Here is a 17,575-nt window from a genome sequence, read left to right on the forward strand (position 1 = left end):
GTGGGAGAGGGAGAAGCAGGCTTCCCGCCGAGCAGGGAGCCCGATGCGGGGCTCGATCCCAGGACCCTGAGATCATGACCTGAGCCGAAGGCAGGCGCTTAACGACTGAGCCACCCAGGCGTCCCCGGGGCACTTTTATTTAGGTTTTTTTTCCCCTTTGTTTTTTATTGAGGCAAAATTCATAAAACGGAATTAACCGTTTTGTAATATTTTGTAGCATTTTATATTCTATACCGTATTTTACGTATATAACCTGTTATATGTTACATTATGTAATTTTTATGTAATTTCTGCACACAATTTGTTACAATATTACAGATACGTACAATATGTGTATCTATATGTAACATGTAATATGTGATGTAATACATATGTAGCAACATATGCCAAATAATAAAAAGATACTATGTATAATATAGTATTTTCCGTCATTTAGTACATTTCCAGTGTTCTCAACCACCACCTCTGTTTCCCCAAAACATGTTTATCACCGCGGAAGAAAGCCTTGTATCGGCTAAGCAGTCTGTTTATTTTTCTTCTTATCCTTCTCCTCCTCCTCCTCCTTCTTTTTTATTTAAGTAATTTCTACGCCCAACGTGGGGCTTGAACTCAGAATCCTGAATTCAAGGGTCGCATGCCCTACTGACTGAGCCAGCCAGGCGACCCTAGAAACAAATTTTTTTTTTTTTAATCGATACAACTGTGCTTCAAAAATAATAAATAGGGGCGCCTGGCTGGCTCACTTGGGGTCTCCAGAGGGCGTAGGAGTGTGCAGCCACACTGGCAACGGGCCTGAGGACATGGAGAGGAGGCTCTTGTCCTCGGGGGAGCCCCCAGGCTCGCCGCAGGGCTCCCCTACGACGGGCACAAGCTCGGGCTCCTGTGTCTTCCGTACCAGATGCTGCCTAGAGGCAGCCCGTGTCGGGGACTGAGGGCCGGGCCTGGGAGAGCACAGCTCCGGGTCTGCATTTGCGCGCCGGCTCCTCCTCCCCGCGCACCCTTGGCACAGGCAGCTACTCATTATGGGAATGCTGAGGCTCGATTACTCTCTGTGACTCACAGGTCTGTCATCTGCCCCCAGCTCCAGGCCTCCGCCGGCGCCTGCTTTCCACGTGGGCCAGGGAAGGTGGAGTCCAGCGCTCGGCCCTGGGGGGCAGAGCCTCAGCGCCAAGAAGGGTGGGGCGACCGGCCTGGCCTGACGGGTGGGTCGGGAAGACAGCCTCTTCCTCTTTTCTCCCCTACGGTTCCTGCCCAGACGGCTGCTGCGATTCCGTAGAGGTGTTGCGATCCGCTTACAGCTCCGGCAGGCGTGGATACGAGCTGGTCTGAGGGTCTGAGTAGGTATGGGAGCCCTCTGAGCAGAGGGAGGGAGAAAGTTACCCCCCCCCCGCCCCGGCCTGAGGACAGGGGTGAGAGGGGAAGGGAACCCCTGGGGCCAAGGGTTGGCCTTGGGAGCCTGGGCTAGGCTTTGGGCTGAGGCCAGGAACAGTCACTGTGGTTCTTCTTGACCTTGGCCCTTCTGCGGGCCCCTGACCCCAGAGCCTCCGAGCCTTCCCTTGACAGCCCTGGGCTGCTCAAGTGTCCACATACATCCCAGAATAGTAACCAGGGCAGGGCACCCAAGCCAGCCTGAGTGACAGAGCAGGTGGCCAGGGAGAGACAGGCATTCAGCCCAGCCAGGAGTATGAAAGAGATGCAGAGACTAGATGACAAAGAGGGGAAAACAGAGAAGAGAGGGCGAGAAAGACAGAGGAAGGCAGAGAGGGAGGTGACAAAATGTTACCTGGGATGCAGTGGGAAATTACTCAAATAAGAGGGCTTAAGAGGGCTGAAAGGGGCGCCTGGGTGGCTCCGTCGGTTAAGCGTCCTACTCGGTTTCGGCTCAGGTGGTGATCTCAGGGTCGTGAAATGGAGCTCCGTGTGGGGCTCTGTGCTCAGTGTGGAGTCTGCTCCAGATTCTCTCTCTCCCTCTCCCTTCTGCTCATTTTCTCTCTCTCTCTCCCACCCCCCAAATAAATAAAATCTTAAAAAAAATAAGAGGGCTGAGAGCTATCAGTAGAAGGGAGGGAGGAAGGGACAAAAGCAGAGAAGGAATATGGCTTATTTTGCAGAACCAACAGTTCCAGCCAAGGAGACACCCAACTAACTAGGTGTTTCACCTGATCGCCCCTTGCTAGGTGTGTCTTGCCTGATAGCTGCTTATGTGAGCCAGTTTGAGCTGGATTGGAGCTGAGCATGGAACCCCCCCCACCCCGTTGTCCTAAAGTAACTACCTTTAGCTCATTATAATACTAAAATCTTCTCCTATAGGCAGAGTTTTCCACCCTTTTTTTAAAATTTTTTTAAAAAAATTTTTTTAAAGATTTTATTTATTTATTTGACAGAGAGAAAGAGAGCACAAGTAGCCAGAGAGGCAGGCAGAGGGAGAGGGAGAAGCAGGCTCTCCATTGAGCAGAGAGCCCGACGTGGGGCTCAATCAGGACCTGAGCCAAAGGCAGCCGCTTAACCGACTGAGCCACCCAGGCACCCCTGTCCACCCTTTTTTGAACATACGTTGTATGCACTAACATGTTGACATGCTAGGCATGCACAATTGAACCCAAACTGCCTGTGTAAGCTCCCTGCCCCGACCCCCTAATACACTGGATAAAAGCTTCCTATTATTAACCTCATGGGGAGACAGTGCTTTGAGAGTCATCTCCCTGTCTCCTTACTTTTTTTTTTTTTTTAAAGATTTTATTTATTTATTTGACAGAGAGAGACACAGCGAGAGAGGGAACACAAGCAGGGGGAGTGGGAGAGGGAGAAGCAGGCTTCCCGCGGAGCAGGGAGCCCGATGTGGGGCTCGATCCCAGGACCCTGGGATCATGACCTGAGCTGAAGGCAGACGCTTAACGACTGAGCCACCCAGGCGCCCCCTGTCTCCTTACTTATAACAGGAACTAAAAACCTCTTTGCTTTCAACACTTCCTTGGGTTGTGTTCAATTTGGTGCACCTCAAGTGGTGAACCCCTTGAGTTTGGTTACAAAGGTGACAGAGAAAAGCAGGCAGACAGAAGTAGAGGGACTTACATTGCTTAAGTGAGAATGACACAGATAGGGAGCAAGCAAGGGGCTGAACCCAAATAACAGGACAAAGTTTGGGTGCATCTGAAACAAAGATAAACCAAGAGAAAGAGGGAGCAAAATGCGTTCGTCTTAAAGATAGCATCTCACAAGCAGAGAGAGATGTTGAAGGTGATCCTCCTGTTGCTAATGGTGGTGAAAAGTTGGAATTAGTTGTGAGGTCGAACTCTTGTGACCTGTTGGTGGGAATGTAAAAAAGTAAACCCGGGTTTATCCATACAGTCGAATATTTAATCCATACAGTTGAAATCCGTGTGGTTTATCCACACAGTTAGTTGAATACTATTTGGCCTTAAAAACGACAGAAATTCTGACATATGCTACAACATAGATAAGGTTTGAGGACATTATGCTGAGTGAAATCAGCCAGTCACAAATAGACAGATACTGTATGATTTCTCTCCTATGAGGTGCCGAGAGTAGTCAGATTCATAGAGACAGAAAGTAGGACAGTGGGCGCCAGGGGCTGGGGGGAGGGGGATAGGGAACGAGTGTTAATGGGGACAGGGTTTCAGTTTGGGAAGTTGGAAAAATTCTGGCGATGGATGGTGGTGATGGTTGCACAACAGTGTGAATGTGCTTAATGCTACTGAGCTGTATACTTTAAAATGGTTAAGGGGCGCCTGGGTGGCTCAGTCGTTAAGCGTCTGCCTTCAGCTCAGGTCATGATCCCGGGGTCCTGGGATCGAGCCCCACATCGGGCTCCCTGCTCGGTGGGAAGCCTGCTTCTCCCTCTCCCACTCCCCCTGCTTGTGTTCCCTCTCTCGCTGTGTCTCTCTCTCTCAAATAAATAAATAAAATCTTTAAAAAAAATAAATAAAATAAAAGATTTTATTTATTTATTTGAGAGAGAGAGACAGAGCATGAACAAGGGGGAGGAGGCAGAGGGAGAGGAAGAAGCAGACTCCCCACTGAGCAGGGAGCCCACTGATGCGGGGGCTTGATCCCGGGACTCCGGGATCGTGACCTGAGACAAAATCAAGAGTCAGACGTCCAACCAACTGTGCCACCCAGGCGCCCCACTTAAAATCATTCAGAGGAAAAAAGAATGAAGTCTAGCCCTATGTGCTGATGTTGGAAGTTGTCCACAGGGAGAAAGGCAGGAAATCTGCGATGCTGGCCATTCTGGGAGGCTGGTGCTGGGCAGCAGGATGAACATCACTTCCTCTGTCCCACGCTGCCATGTCCTTTCAGAAGCAGAACTGAGCCTAGCTGGGACCGCACCCCGGGACGGCCTGGATTCCTCCAGAGGGTCCCAGCAACCCCCACAGAGCCATGCACTGCCCAGCCGTGCTCCTGCTTCTCCTGCCTGGTGGGGCTGAGGCCTTTCGCATCTGTGCCTTCAATGCCCAGCGGCTGACGCTTTCCAAGGCAGCCAGAGAGCATGTGATGGACACCTTCGTCCGGGTAGGTTCATCACTGAGGGAAAGCTGTGCCCGCGACCCAAATCCCCCTGCCCTGCCTGGCCAGGGGCACTTCCCAGAGAAGAGGGGACATCAAGAGGCGTGGGTGTGGAGATGTGGAGCACATTCCTTCCCTGTCATTGGCCTCAGTCTCCTCCTCTGTAACGTGGATGCAGTGTGGCTGGGGTGGCACTCGGCCTTCTCCCAAGTCCTTGCTGGTCCCAGTGCTCTCTGTGGGCCTCAGCCAGAGAGCCGTATCACTCTTGGCCACACCGGTGCTAGTTCCCCAGGGACCCCACCTTCCTCCTGGGGTCGCTGGCACTGAGTGGGGCCAGCCCTTCTGCTGTCCTGCAGATCCTGGCTCGCTGCGACATCATGCTGCTGCAGGAGGTGGTGGACGCTTCTGGCAGTGCTATGTCCCTCCTGCTTCGAGAACTCAATCGGTGAGGAGGGTTCTGTGGGTCTAATCTGCACCCCCCCCCCCGGAGCCTCGGGGCCCCTGACCCTGGGTTTCCCTATCCTGGCAGATTTGATGACTCCGGGCCCTACAGTTTCTTGAGCAGCCCCTCTCTGGGGCGCAGCACATACATGGAGAAGTACGTGTACGTGTACCGGTAAGCACAGATGGTGGCCGGGCCGGGCTTGGCACTTGGCCCAGTGCGAGGTGCCTCTGCAGTCCCAACGACTACGGGCTCCTTCCTCCTGGGGTGGCCCTCACCTTCTCATTGCACTTTTTCTCCTCAGTGGGTTTCTTTGGGGATCTTACCCCCCTCTACCCTAGCCAGCTTTGATGCCCATGTGTCCCTACAGCAGGAGGCCTTCGTTTTGCGCGCACAGGTGTGGGGCTTCTTTGCCTCTCACCTGTGGAAGCCACTGTGGGGGCTTGTTGTGGACTTTGGGCAGACCCAGTTTCCAGAGATAGCCCTAAGTCCTTGGGATAGCCTGGGGCAGAGGAGCCCTCGGGGGTCAGGATGGAGAGGGCAAGGGGGGTGGTCAGGTAAGGAGACCTGTTTATACAGATGAAATCATATGTCTAGAATTCACTCCAAAATAATGAGGTGGGGGGTACAGAAACACATCCACATGGAAATGCTCATAACAGCCCCAGATTGGAAACAGCAGTCCGAGTGTCCATCAGCTCTTTATACACTGGAATGTTACCTGGCCACAAGAAGGGATGAAGAAGCTTGAGCCGTGCTGTGGCGTGGATGGACCTTGAAAACCTGTGTGCTAAGGGAAAGGAGCCAGACACAAAACACCACATATGACTTTGATTCCCTTCACACAAAGTGTCCAGAACAGGCAAATCTACAGAGACAGAAAACAGATCAGTGGCCGCCAGCGGCAGAGGAGGGGAATGGGGAGCCACTGCTCATGGGTACATGGCTTTTTCGGGCCATAAGTAGTTTCCAAAACTGAATGTGGCAATGGTTTCACAACCCTGTGAATGTCCTAATTCTTCTGTGGGTCTAATCTGGCCCCCTCCGGAGCCTCGGGGCCCCTGACCCTGGGTTTCCCTATCCTGGCAGATTTGATGAGTCCGGGCCCTACAGTTTCTTGAGCAGCCCCTCTGTGGGGCTGCTCAATACCATTGAATTGTGCGTTTTAAACAGGTGAATTCCATGGTATGTGAATTATATCTCAATAAGAAACAAGTTCTAGAAAAGCAGCTAGGAGGCTGCGGTCACATGAAATAGGGCTGGTAGTGGAGGGCCCCTCGCAAACCAAATCAGTGATGTGGGGCCACTGCTTCTCATCCCTTGGTCCCCCAGGTCACACAAGACACAGGTCCTGGATTCCTACGTGTACAAGGACAAGGATGATCTATTTGCCCGGGAGCCCTTTGTGGCCCAGTTCACTTTTCCCAGCAAGGGTAGGAAGGGAAGAAGGGTGGCCCTGCTATGTGGGAGCAGGAAGGAGGGTCTGGCTGGCTGTACCGAGGGCCTGGTTACTGGGAAGAGGCTGGGTGGGGGTGCCCAGGAGTGGGTGGGAGTCCTCCATTCCTGGGGCTTGCAGTCCTTCGCAGCCTGGTGCTGGTCCCGCTGCACACCACTCCGAAGGCCGTAGAGCAAGAGCTGAATGCCCTGTATGACGTCTTTCTGGATGTCTCCCAGCGCTGGCAGAACAGGGTAGGGTTGGGCAGATGGCACAGGAGGGCTGGGGACAGGAGGGTTGGGTGGCCAGGTCTGACTGCTGCCGCCCACCCCGACCCCGCCTCCAGGACATGATCCTGCTCGGGGACTTCAACGCTGACTGTGCCTTCCTGACCAAAAAGCGCCTGGGTGAGCTGGTGCTGCGGACTGAGGCAGGCTTCCACTGGGCGATTGACGACGACGAGGACACCACAGTGCGGGCCAGCACCCACTGCGCTTATGACCGCATAGTGCTGCACGGGGAGCACTGCCGGAGTCGGCTGCGCTCTGCGGCTGCCTTCAACTTCCCCAGCAGCTTCCAGCTCACCGAGGAGGAGGTGAGGCGGGGAGGCCGGGACGGGGTCCCAGGGAAGTCCCTCCGCCCCGGCACTGATCCTCTGTCCTGCTGCCTACCCCCAGGCCCTCAACATCAGCGACCACTACCCCGTGGAAGTGGAGCTGAACCAGGCAGCACCCAGGGTCCAGCCTCTCGGCCTGGCCCTTCTGTTGCTGCTACTCCTGCTCCCCCCGCTGGGCCTGGTGGCCTGAACCAGCCCCGAGCCTGCTGCCCACAGATGTGAGGACTGTGCTGCCCTCAGGACTCAAATCCTGCTCTCTCCGGTGTGCTCCCCGACTGCTCTAGAGCCGGAGAGACTCCTGAGAAGCTTCCACTGCAGCCCTCCTCCATCTGATTATAGCTCTACCCCACTGGACTGCAACCCTTCTCCATCTGCCTTTTCTTTGGTTTGGCTTGCTCTTTGGTTGGGCCCCTGCCTGGCATTAGGATGTAGAGGGAGGCATGGGCCCTGAGGCTAGACCCATGCCACTCTGCCCCCAGCTAGTGTCAAGAGTGCGGATAGAGCAGGCTCCAGGGCTGGGGGAGAAAAGGGGGCTCAGGTGATTTTGGCTCAACTGCAGGGCTCAGAAAAGGGAATCACAGCAGAACAAAAGATTTTATTATAGGACAAAAAGGAAACTTACACGCTGAGAACAAAAAGCTAAATTGAGGGATATTACATACGTGGAGCAGATGTGCCAGAGGGCCGTTTTTATTGCACACAGGATCCGTATGAATCAATATTAAGATTCTAGCAGACACAAGGATCGATAAGCAGTTTACACACACACAGTAACTAGCGAACAGAAAATGAAGCTTGTTGTAATCCCATACATGAAAATAGCTTCAAACAGCCCTGCTGCCTGCTGTCAAGCCCATGTTCACAACCATGGTGCAGCCCAACCTCGCCCCACCCAGGGTATGGTCAGTCCACACTGGGGGCACGTGTACGAGGCGTGGCTCGGGCTGGGTACCAAGGCTACAGGCACATAGAGAGATGCACCACTTATGTAACTAACAGCAACTGTATGAGTACGTGCTCGTGCAGGTAAAGGGACTACAGGACACTTAGCAAAATGTTACCAATGATCTTATTTAGGGTGTTGGTATCGTAGAACCCTCCCTTCCCCAGCTTCATTTTCCAGAGACAGAGCTCAGTAAAACCAGCTAGCAGGATTATCAGGGCCATTTAAACACTATTTATGGTTTAGAATCATCTCAAGGTCAAAAATAAAAGTAATTTTCAACCTTAGAAATGTCTGTTAAGTAATGATTACAAAAGGCCAGTGGATTCAATGCAACCCAGCCCAGCCTGGGGAAGCGGCAGAGGCGCTCAGTGACCACTGTGGCCCACTCTGGAACCATCTCTCTTTAGGACCTGCTTCTGGCTGGAGAACCACAAGCCATCAGGCCTAGTAGGGATTCTCGGGGGCTTGTTTTTGCTGCCCCGTGATACTGAGCCCAACTAATGCTTTTGGAACCCTGGTACACAACCGTGCCAGACAACACAGAATCCCCAGACCAAGGGGAGCTGCACACTACTTGCCAAAAGGTTGTCTTGCCTATGGGCCATTTCAGGTGGGGGGAGCTTGAGGTCAGGTCGGACACTAGCCAAAGTGGTCAAGCACGTGGAGAGGAGGCCCCAGAAGGGGTGGTAGGTGGTGAGTGTGGGTCAAAGCTGCCTTACAACCTAACACAAGAAACTATTCAAGGGCTAACCGGAGGGCCCATCTCCTAGAGTGCTGGTTGAAACATGGCTGGAACCATGCCTAGTCTTCACTTCTCCCCATTTGCAGTTATGTTGCTGGTCTGGGATCCTCAGGGAGAGCTTCTACAGCAGCCACAAGTCAGCCTTAGGCCACAAGCCCTTTTTAATCGCGGGGGCAGGGCACTTTACTAAAGGAGCACTCAATGCCTATGGACTCATCACAGACTGGACTTGCAAAGGGAAATTTTGAACAGACAACATCTGATCTAGGTACGTCCAAGTCAATGTCCTAACTAGACAACTGAGAGGATGCTGGTCCTGGCCAACTTGTCAGCCTTCTTCTCAAAATAAAGGACCATGACTTGAGAGTTTCCAAAGAGCCCCAACCCTCCATGAATCCAGATGCACAGACAGACAGGAAGTAGGTTTTATTGGTGGGCATGAGTCGGGAGGGGGCAGTGCCGAGATTCTCAGGAGTGCAGAGCCCTCCATTTGTCCAAGGGGCCACGATTAGGGATGTATTTGACCCCACAGCCATCTGGGATAAGCCGCTTTTCAGCCACCATGTCTTCAAATTCATCCGCATTAAACTTAGTAAAGCCCCACTTCTTGGAGATGTGGATCTAGGGAGAGAGAAAGAGAATGGCATGAAGAAGCCTGGACACTAGGGCAAGCACAGGCAGGACAGTGGTTTCAGCACAACTCACCTTCTGGCGGCCAGGGAACTTGAACTTGGCCCTCCGTAGGGCCTCAATCACATGCTCCTTGTTCTGCAGCTTGGTACGGATGGACATGATGACTTGGCCAATGTGGACCCTGGCTACTGTGCCCTGGGGCTTTCCAAAGGCACCCCGCATACCTGTCTGCAGCCTAGATTGGAGATAGCATGAAGTCAGACCTCAGTGTCCACTGGAAAGAGCTGTCTCCAAGGTCCCTTAGGGCAACCCATACAATCAACAGGCTGCATACACTACCAAGGAGGCTACTGTTTGCAGCCATGGCACACTGGGCCCCCATGGACAAAGAGCACAGTCGGCTTAATTGGCTGCAGAGAACAGAAAACTCAAAAACAGACTAGCCAGTCCCTACAAGGTATCATTGGGCTCGTCTGAAAGCCCTCCAAACTGTGACTGCTTCAGCTACCTGCTTGCTGGCAGGTGACTGTCATCAGGATTAAAGCTACTCCCTCAGAAGCACCTCCTTTCACCTGTCATCAAGAGGCTAAATCTTAGTCACGGTGCCTTTTATGTTTGTTTCTGCAAGTCAATTCTGTGCAGTGGTATGAGGGGAAAATGGTCCATTAAAATCCATCTGGTAGCCTTTAACCTAGCTTTATTACAGGTGGCTAAATTCTTTATGTGAGGCCCATTTCTTTGCCCTGATGAAAAAAATCAAACCAAACAAGGGCCTCGAGGTATGGGAAAACACCTGAAAAGGCAGAGACCCACGACCCAGCTCACCTGTCAGCTCCAGCACAGGACAACATCTTGTTGATACGGATGACATGGAAGGGATGGAGCCGCACTCGGATGTGAAAACCATCTTTGCCACAGCTTTTCACCATGTACTTGTTGGCACAAATACGGGCAGCCTCCAGGGCTAGGTTGGCAACGGGGGAGGCAGCAGAGTGAGACAAGATAGCACAGAAGCATTTAGTGTAACCCTCCCTGGCTCTCACAGTACATTTGTATCGGCTATACTGACAAAGGCTCCCCACTGGATACGATTAACTGATAAAACCAGGGCGGTGAGAAGGGATGGAGTGATTAAGAAGGAATCCTGCCTCACCTTCAGAGGAGAGCTGCTCGTATTCATCTGACACCATGTGGCCACATAGTGGGAACTCATCCACTTTTGCCTTCTTCCGCCCCAGGTCAAAGATGCGGATCTTGGCATCTGAAAAGAACTTGGGTAAGTGGGGGGGGGGGGGGGCAACTGAGTCAGTGCAGCAAAACCAGTTTGGGAGCTCTCCCACTACTTACCAGGGACACCTCTGCAGAAGCGAGACTTTGGATACGGCTTGTTCTTACAATACCGGTAACTGCGGGGAGGGGGGGAAACCCAAAGTTACAGTTCACAAGTGAACCCAACAATGGAACACTTTGAGGAATCCCTTAAATTAAGACCAAAGGAGAGCTGGGAATGGGGAGGACAACAATGTGTTAATCCCAGCTGTCTCCACCCCTGGACATTAGCTCTAAGCAAGACATGGTCAAAACAAGGTGGTCAAAAGTTAAGAGAACACCCATGCTAAGAACATAAAAGCAAAAAAATCTCATTTGATCCCTTATTATGGTTTCATGCTTCGCATAAGGTCAAACGGTCCAAAGGGGCTTTTCCAGGAAAAACAAACAAAAAACCTCTCTCTTCAAAGCACTCCAAGTTTGCTATTAGTAACTCAGTTCATGCCAGCCACCGACTTTTGGGCACGTGGCATTAAATCCGCCTCCGGAGCACGTGTGAAGAGATTCTGACGCCCCCTGCAGGGCACACGACGCGGCCGAGCCCGCTTTTCAGGGCGGCCCTTGGCGCCCGAGAAGGGACGGGCATGTCGCCCGGAAATAAGACCGGGATAGCACACAAAGGCCCTGAAAGAGTATTGAGCCTAAAAAGGTGACGAATTTCCAGGACAGGGGGGAAGCAAGGCGGACGTCGCTTCCAGCCTGAAAGTGGCGGAGCATATGCACTCCAGGAGAGCAAATCCACCCCCCCCCCGACAAAATAGAGGAAACGCTCAAGAACAGCATGAACTTTTAAAGAAACATAGTATACACCAAGACCCCCAAGCGACCCGGAAGGTATTGGGAAAACCGTGGAGTCTGTTCCAGTACAGGAAAGCGGCACTAGAGACTCCCTGCCAGGATTGCTTTTAATCGTGAAATACAGTTCTCCCTTTTTCACAGCTACCAAACTGCACGGATTCGGCACTCACCACCGGGCGGGGCGGCGGCCCATGGCGACACCAGGATCTTCAGTGGCTGCAACGAAACAGACAAAGTGGGACAGAAGACGAGGACAGGCCTCAAGCTAGGCCAGAGAACCAGCAAGGGCACCTCACAGATATACTGTCCCTGCTACTCACCTCACCGAAGGAAAAGAGGCGCTCGCTCGCCTGCGCATGCCTTATATAGGCGGGCTATCTTCGCGCACGGGTACCATAGAGTCCTGGCCAGGGCGGGTGGACGCTCTGTCACACTTCCCGGACCATAGACGCAGGGCTTTCTGCGCCTGTGTGCAGGCGTGGCCTCCGCACACGCGCAGAACGGGGGCACAACTGCGTGTTAACATACGGGCGGCCAGCTGGCCAATCTGGCGTCGCCACATCGGCATCCGAAACCCGTTTCCGGCTGGCCATCTTGGGTGTAGAACTCTTGCCCGAGGCTTTGCCCCAACTATCAAAAGACATATATTCCTGGAATTGAAAGAAGGAAAGTACCCTCGAGTGGGGCTTACGGCGGCTGCGTGCGTGTTCCTGGAGGTCACGAGGCTGAGACCCGGCCTCCGAGCCTCCCTCTGGGCTCCAGGACTCCACGACACAAGCCATGCTGGAGTCTCGGTCCGCGTTCCTTTGTCGGCGGGGCGGCAGGCTCACTCCGCCCACGTCTCCCCCGCCCTAACCGAAGAGTCCGGACCTGGCTGTGCTGTGAACTCTGCGCATATCCCGCGCCCACTGGAGACACGGGGCGGGGCTGCGACCTCTCGCGAGAGAAAGGCCAAGGAGAGGCCTCCCCCATGATCCGGGACCCGAGAGACCCCCTGTGCACCTTAGCTCCCGCCCCGCCCACCCTGATCCGGCAGAGAAGAGAAACATTATGCTCCCTGGGATGACTTGGAGAGGGAGGGCGGCGGCCCCACCCAGGTTTGCAAACGAACACTGTCATTCCTTCTCTGGCTGCGCCCCAGTCCTGGCCTCTGAGAGCGGCATCCTGTGTGCTCCCGGGCGCTTCCACCCTCCCAGGGCCCACATTGTGGCCCTGCCCCCCCATCCCTCCCACTGCGTGCCAGCGCCTGGAGAGTGTGCCTCTGAAATGGTTCGATATAAAGCGCCCCTCCCCAACAAGAACAGTATCCAGAAAGGTGGGCAGAATTAGTGCTTGAGCGACCAGCGATCTCAGTAACCGCCAGTGTCCACACTTCTGGAGGTGGAGCTAGGAGAAAGGTAACAAAAGTCTTTCCCACGTCACTTGATAGGTGTGGCCTGCCAAGGCGGGAATCCTGCTCAAGCACACCTGTTCTCCAGGACAAGCAGTCACTTGAGTAAATGCCTGCAGGTCCCTTTGTAGTTTGCACTTAACAGCGATGGTGCAGAGTGTTATCCAGGGCACCCAGCTCCCCATCCATCAAGGGACTTTGGTTCTGGAAACTGGGTGAGAGCCGGTGATTCCACTGGAGCAAATAAAGTCAGGTTAATTTGTTCCCATCTAGAGCATTTAGGGTTATATATATCAAGCATGTTGAAGCACTCTGCCTCATTATTTCATTCGTGGTGATCTTTTTTTTTTTTTTTTTTTTTTTTTTTTTGAAGTAGACTCCACACCCAACATATGGCTTGAACTCACTACCCAGGGATCAAGAGTCTCATGCTTTACCGACTGAGCCGACCGGGCGCCCCCGTGGCGATCTTTATAGAGCTATTAAAAGATGCACGCGGGGCGCCTGGGTGGCTCAGTTGGTTGAGCGACTGCCTTCGGCTCAGGTCATGATCCTGGAGGCCCGGGATCGAGTCCCGCATCGGGCTCCCTGCTCAGCAGGGAGTCTGCTTCTCCCTCTGACCCTCCCCTCTCTCATGCTCTATCTCATTCTCTTTCTCAAATAAATAAATAAATAAAATCTTTAAAAAAATAAAAAATGAAAAAAACTAAAAGATGCACGCATTTCCACTCTAAAGGTTCTCTCAAAGCTTCACTAAAAAGAGCTGCTTCTGCGGGGGCGCCTGGGTGGCTCAGTCGTTAAGCGTCTGCCTTCAGCTCAGGTCATGATCCCAGGGTCCTGGGATCGAGCCCTGCGTCAGGCTCCCTGCTCCGCGGGAAGCCTGCTTCTCCCTCTCCCACTCCCCCTCCTTGTATTCCCTCTCTCACTGTCTTTCTCTGTCAAATAAATAAATAAAATCTTTAAAAAAAAAAAAAAAAGAGCTGCTTCTGGGCATTCCATGGAATATAGTTAGAGGTGGGGTGTTCATATCCACTGTGATGAATATACCCTCAAATTCCTCTCTCTCTCTAACACATTATGTTTTTATTTCCCCTAACACTTAGGATTCCCTTGTCTACCTCATACCAAGACAGTCCTGGCATTGAAACCCATCAAATAAAGGACACCAGTGAGTCCAAGTTTCAGTCAACCTACCAAGTGTAGTGCTAGATTTTCCACCAGCTCATGTGCTACCACATTCAATCTGGAACTTCTACTAAGTACATGGCAATCAGTGACTTCAGCACCATTGAGTATCTCAATTTACCTCAGTCTGACAGCCTGAGAATCCATTGCCATGATGTTCAAATAGGATTCGTTTGTTAGATACCAGTTAAATCTTGGGATTTTTATTGATCTGTGGGCTATTTCCTCATGGTTCAGACTTTCACCCCATGGATCATACTGTGATTGCACCGTAGTTATGGGTTGAATGTCAAAGGGACTGTTGCACAGGGTCTCAAACAACATGAGTTCCCTTGCAAGGCACCTACCCCAGATGAGGTAATGACACATTGTCAAGCAAGGAAATGCCAGTCCTTTAGACACGGGAAAGCAGCAACCTCCACCCGCAAATGAACCTCAGAGGAACTGGTGGCACCCCCATTCTCAGCTTCAACTGAGGCCAACCAGATGTCCCAATGCCAGGCTTCAGGGTCCCACTCCTCCAACCACCGCCCTACCTTTCACATGAGAAACACAGGCTGGGAATTCAGCTGACTTTGGGATTCTGTAACCCACACAGCTAAATGCTGCGTTTGATTTTCAGCCCTGTCAACCCTTGCAGGTAGAGGAAGTGAGCGAATTTTTAGGGCCGTCCTGGAAGTTCTCTGGTTATCATACGGTGACTTGAGCTGAGAGGTAAGGAACCTGAACTTGTCCTTTTTTCTCTGTGCACTCTCAGGTGCACTCGGGAATCATCCCACACCACGGTCTTTACAGCCATCCCTAGCGCCATGACAGTCCAGGGCAGCGGCCGCTCCGGCTCCCCGGGGTGCTTACTGAGGATGGGCCCTTCGTCCCGGTTAACCGCAGGTGAGGGCCTGACAAATTACGAGGTCCCTGCCGGCCACGGGCGCCTCACGTCCCACTGCGCGTTGGCGAGGACCCGAGCCCCGCACTCCAGCCCAAGGGCATGACCAGACCCGTCCCCACACTCCGTCTTTGTGGGTCCATCTTCTGGGACCACTCCCAGTTCCGATCCTGTATCAGTCGGGCATGAGTCAGGATTACAAGAACCAGACAAAGTTTCTCAACAGAGGGGATCGAATATGAGCAGTCGGTCACTCAGGGATCGGACGACTGGAGTCACGGAGATAATACGGGAGGAACCTGCCGCCCCTAGAGCAAGGGGAACAGGTTGGTGTCACCAGGAGCCTAGAAGCCAGGATGAGGGGGCCTTGAAGAGCCAGAGCCTGGACCTCTGAGGAGGGGCTGCTGCAATTTCTCAGGGAAGGAGGAAACCACATTATCCACCGGGAGGGGAAACAGGGCAGGAGGTAATTTCGGAGGCACCATCTTCCAGGTCACTAATCTTTTCTTCAGCGGCACCTATCTGTGATTTAATCCATCTGTTGGGATTTTTTATTTCAATGACGGTGTTTCTTTACTTCTAAAGTTCTTTTTCAAACCTGCCTGGACGCTTTTCTTGTTTTTATTTTATTATTATTATTATTATTATATAAAGGTGGTATTGATTTATTTGAGAGCTAGAGCGAGCGAGAGAGAGAAAGCACGAGAGAGGGAAGGGTCGGAGGGAGAAGCAGACACCCCGCTGAGCCGGGAGCTCATGCGGGACTCCATCCTGGTGTGGGACTCGAATGCTTCTCCTGTGTCTTTATGTTGTTGTATCTCAGAGGCTATGGAAGATTTGGGGAGTCGGAGTAGCTTTCTGTCACAACAATGCAAACGATACGTAAATATCCGAGAGCGCCGCTCTCTGATCTCATGAGAATTCAAAGGTAATGCCAGTCCCTGTTTCGAAGTCCCCCCCCCCGCACCCCCCACCCCCACGATGAAGCCCAAGAGCAGAAGGTGGTTCTCTTTCTCACCCTCCTCCCTTTTTTGTGTGCTGACCCAAGGCCCGCCAGGGGGAGATTCACCTGGGCTCACCTCTCATGCCTTCAGGACATACTGATGTGCCACACGTGCCCCAGGAATCTCCAAATGAGGGAGCGAGCCAGACTGTAGAGCACAGCCCACAAAAAGGGGTCAGGCTCGAAGCCCAACGTCCTTGATCCACACCCTGCCTCAGCCACCTGCTAGCAAGTGATTCAGAAGAAGCCGCTCAACCCATCTGTGGTGTTTTCCTCATTTCCTCACCTGGACAATGGGGCTGACACCGCTAACAGCCTCCTAGGGCTGCCCGGAGGATGGGATGGGGGGAGTCTAGGCCCACGGCAAACGCTCACAGCCGTTACCGAAATTACGTTCTCTGGCCTCTGAGAGTCACACCCTGGGGAATGTCGGTAGGGCCAGTCCTGTCTTTGACAGACCTGCGGATTGTTCAGGAGCGTGGGCGGTGTCTTCAATTGGAGGTCACTGACCCATCTTCAGCTGGGCCCCCCGTGGAGTCCTGGGTGAGCGAAGCCTGGGGTGAGGTATCCTCTTCCGGGGAGGGTGGGTTTGCTCTGCCAGGAGCCCAGCAGGACTACCACGATGGGGGTGGTGGGGGTGTGGAGGGGGGCAGTTCCTCTCTCAGCCAGGGGTTCACTGAAGCCCCTCAGCTTGCAGCCAGCCGGGGGAAGGCAGCCCCTGTTCGTGGATACTAGGACTGGCGTGGGAGGGTTCTTCCCCCGCTCACTCAGACCCACTTCTTTTTATATCCCTGTCCTTCCTTCGGCCCGCCGAGGTCGCCCTTCACGAACACTGGTTTTATTTATTTACTTATTTATTTTAAAGGTTTTATTTTATTTATTTGACGGAGAGATAGAGCCAGAGAGCACAAGCAGGGGGTGGGGGGTGGGGGGGACGGCTGAGGGAGAGGGAGAAGCAGAGTCCCCACTGAGCAGGGAGCCCCACGGGAGCCTCGATCCCCGGACTCCGGGATCATGACCTGAGCCAAAGGCGGGCACCCAACCGACTGAGCCACCCAGGCGCCCCAAGAACACTGATTTTAGGCGGGATCTCCGTTCTGCTCTCTCACCTTCTGAAAGCCCTTACTCCTAGCACCGCGGAAACCCAACCCGGCAGCCCCTGCACACAGCCCCAGCCGCATCCCTGCTCCCTCCTCTGTTCTCATGTGCTCTGCTTCCCCCGGGGGTGTCTCTCGCTTACCTGCGGGCCACCTATGCATTGAAACGGCGTAACTAACCTTTTCTCATTACACATTTCCTTGCCTTTCTCTCAGACTGGACTGGCATCCCTGGACGGCAGCAGCTGGTGTCAGAGCGGCCCCGCCCCCAGCCCCCACCCCCACCCCCCCACCCCCGCCCGGACCTAGCCAGGCAGCTCCGGATCCCGCGGCCAACTGTCCAGGGCCACAGGGACTGGACCAGCGGGTCAACCTGCCGGCCTGGGTCACCGAGGAGTTGGCAACAGGGACTCGTCAATTCTGTCCCGAGTCTCCTCACGGTCCTCACACGTGGGAGGAGGCCTTTGTGCCCAAGATACGCAACCCAGAAATCATCAGTTGAGAATTTAATACATTTGGTTATCTAAAAAGGTCTAACTTCCGGGC

The 17,575-nt window shown here is 53.3% G+C and overlaps 2 protein-coding genes, 1 long non-coding RNA gene and 1 other non-coding gene across 6 annotated transcripts; 2 read left to right on the plus strand and 2 right to left on the minus strand.

Moving 5' to 3' along the window:
- Positions 1-1,007: 1,007 nt before the first annotated feature.
- On the plus strand, positions 1,008-8,254 carry DNASE1L1 (deoxyribonuclease 1 like 1). Of its 2 annotated transcripts, XM_078064385.1 has the most exons (9): positions 1,008-1,062; positions 1,256-1,341; positions 4,321-4,533; positions 4,884-4,972; positions 5,057-5,143; positions 6,302-6,402; positions 6,546-6,658; positions 6,751-6,999; positions 7,082-8,254. In XM_078064385.1, the coding sequence occupies exons 3-9, from the start codon at positions 4,402-4,404 to the stop codon at positions 7,208-7,210; spliced, it is 900 nt and encodes a 299-aa protein (XP_077920511.1). In that variant the 5' UTR covers positions 1,008-1,062; positions 1,256-1,341; positions 4,321-4,401; the 3' UTR covers positions 7,211-8,254. The 2 variants fall into 2 exon arrangements, with proteins under 2 accessions (XP_077920511.1, XP_077920512.1); XM_078064386.1 differs by lacking the exon at positions 1,008-1,062 and having other exon boundaries at positions 1,108-1,337.
- An 861-nt stretch (positions 8,255-9,115) lies between these two features.
- RPL10 (ribosomal protein L10) lies at positions 9,116-11,811 on the minus strand. 2 transcript variants are annotated; one of them, XM_078064387.1, is made up of 6 exons: positions 11,639-11,806; positions 10,689-10,747; positions 10,495-10,602; positions 10,167-10,305; positions 9,414-9,576; positions 9,116-9,329 (listed from the first exon to the last, which is right to left on the minus strand). In XM_078064387.1, exons 1-6 carry the CDS (start codon positions 11,659-11,661, stop codon positions 9,177-9,179), a joined length of 645 nt encoding a protein of 214 aa, XP_077920513.1. In that variant the 5' UTR covers positions 11,662-11,806; the 3' UTR covers positions 9,116-9,176. The 2 variants fall into 2 exon arrangements, with proteins under 2 accessions (XP_077920513.1, XP_077920514.1); XM_078064388.1 differs by lacking the exon at positions 9,116-9,329 and having other exon boundaries at positions 9,415-9,565; positions 11,639-11,811.
- LOC144380653 (small nucleolar RNA SNORA70) lies at positions 9,624-9,757 on the minus strand. Its single transcript, XR_013444875.1, has one exon. It is a non-coding gene; the product is annotated as a small nucleolar RNA SNORA70 (small nucleolar RNA).
- Positions 11,812-14,669: 2,858 nt separating the features above from the next.
- On the plus strand, positions 14,670-15,530 carry LOC118547834 (uncharacterized). Its single transcript, XR_013444822.1, has 2 exons — positions 14,670-14,931; positions 15,156-15,530. It is a non-coding gene; the product is annotated as an uncharacterized LOC118547834 (long non-coding RNA).
- Positions 15,531-17,575: the final 2,045 nt, after the last annotated feature.

The sequence above is a fragment of the Halichoerus grypus genome, chromosome X (genome assembly GCF_964656455.1).
Source record: "Halichoerus grypus chromosome X, mHalGry1.hap1.1, whole genome shotgun sequence".
Taxonomy (NCBI): domain Eukaryota; kingdom Metazoa; phylum Chordata; class Mammalia; order Carnivora; family Phocidae; genus Halichoerus; species Halichoerus grypus.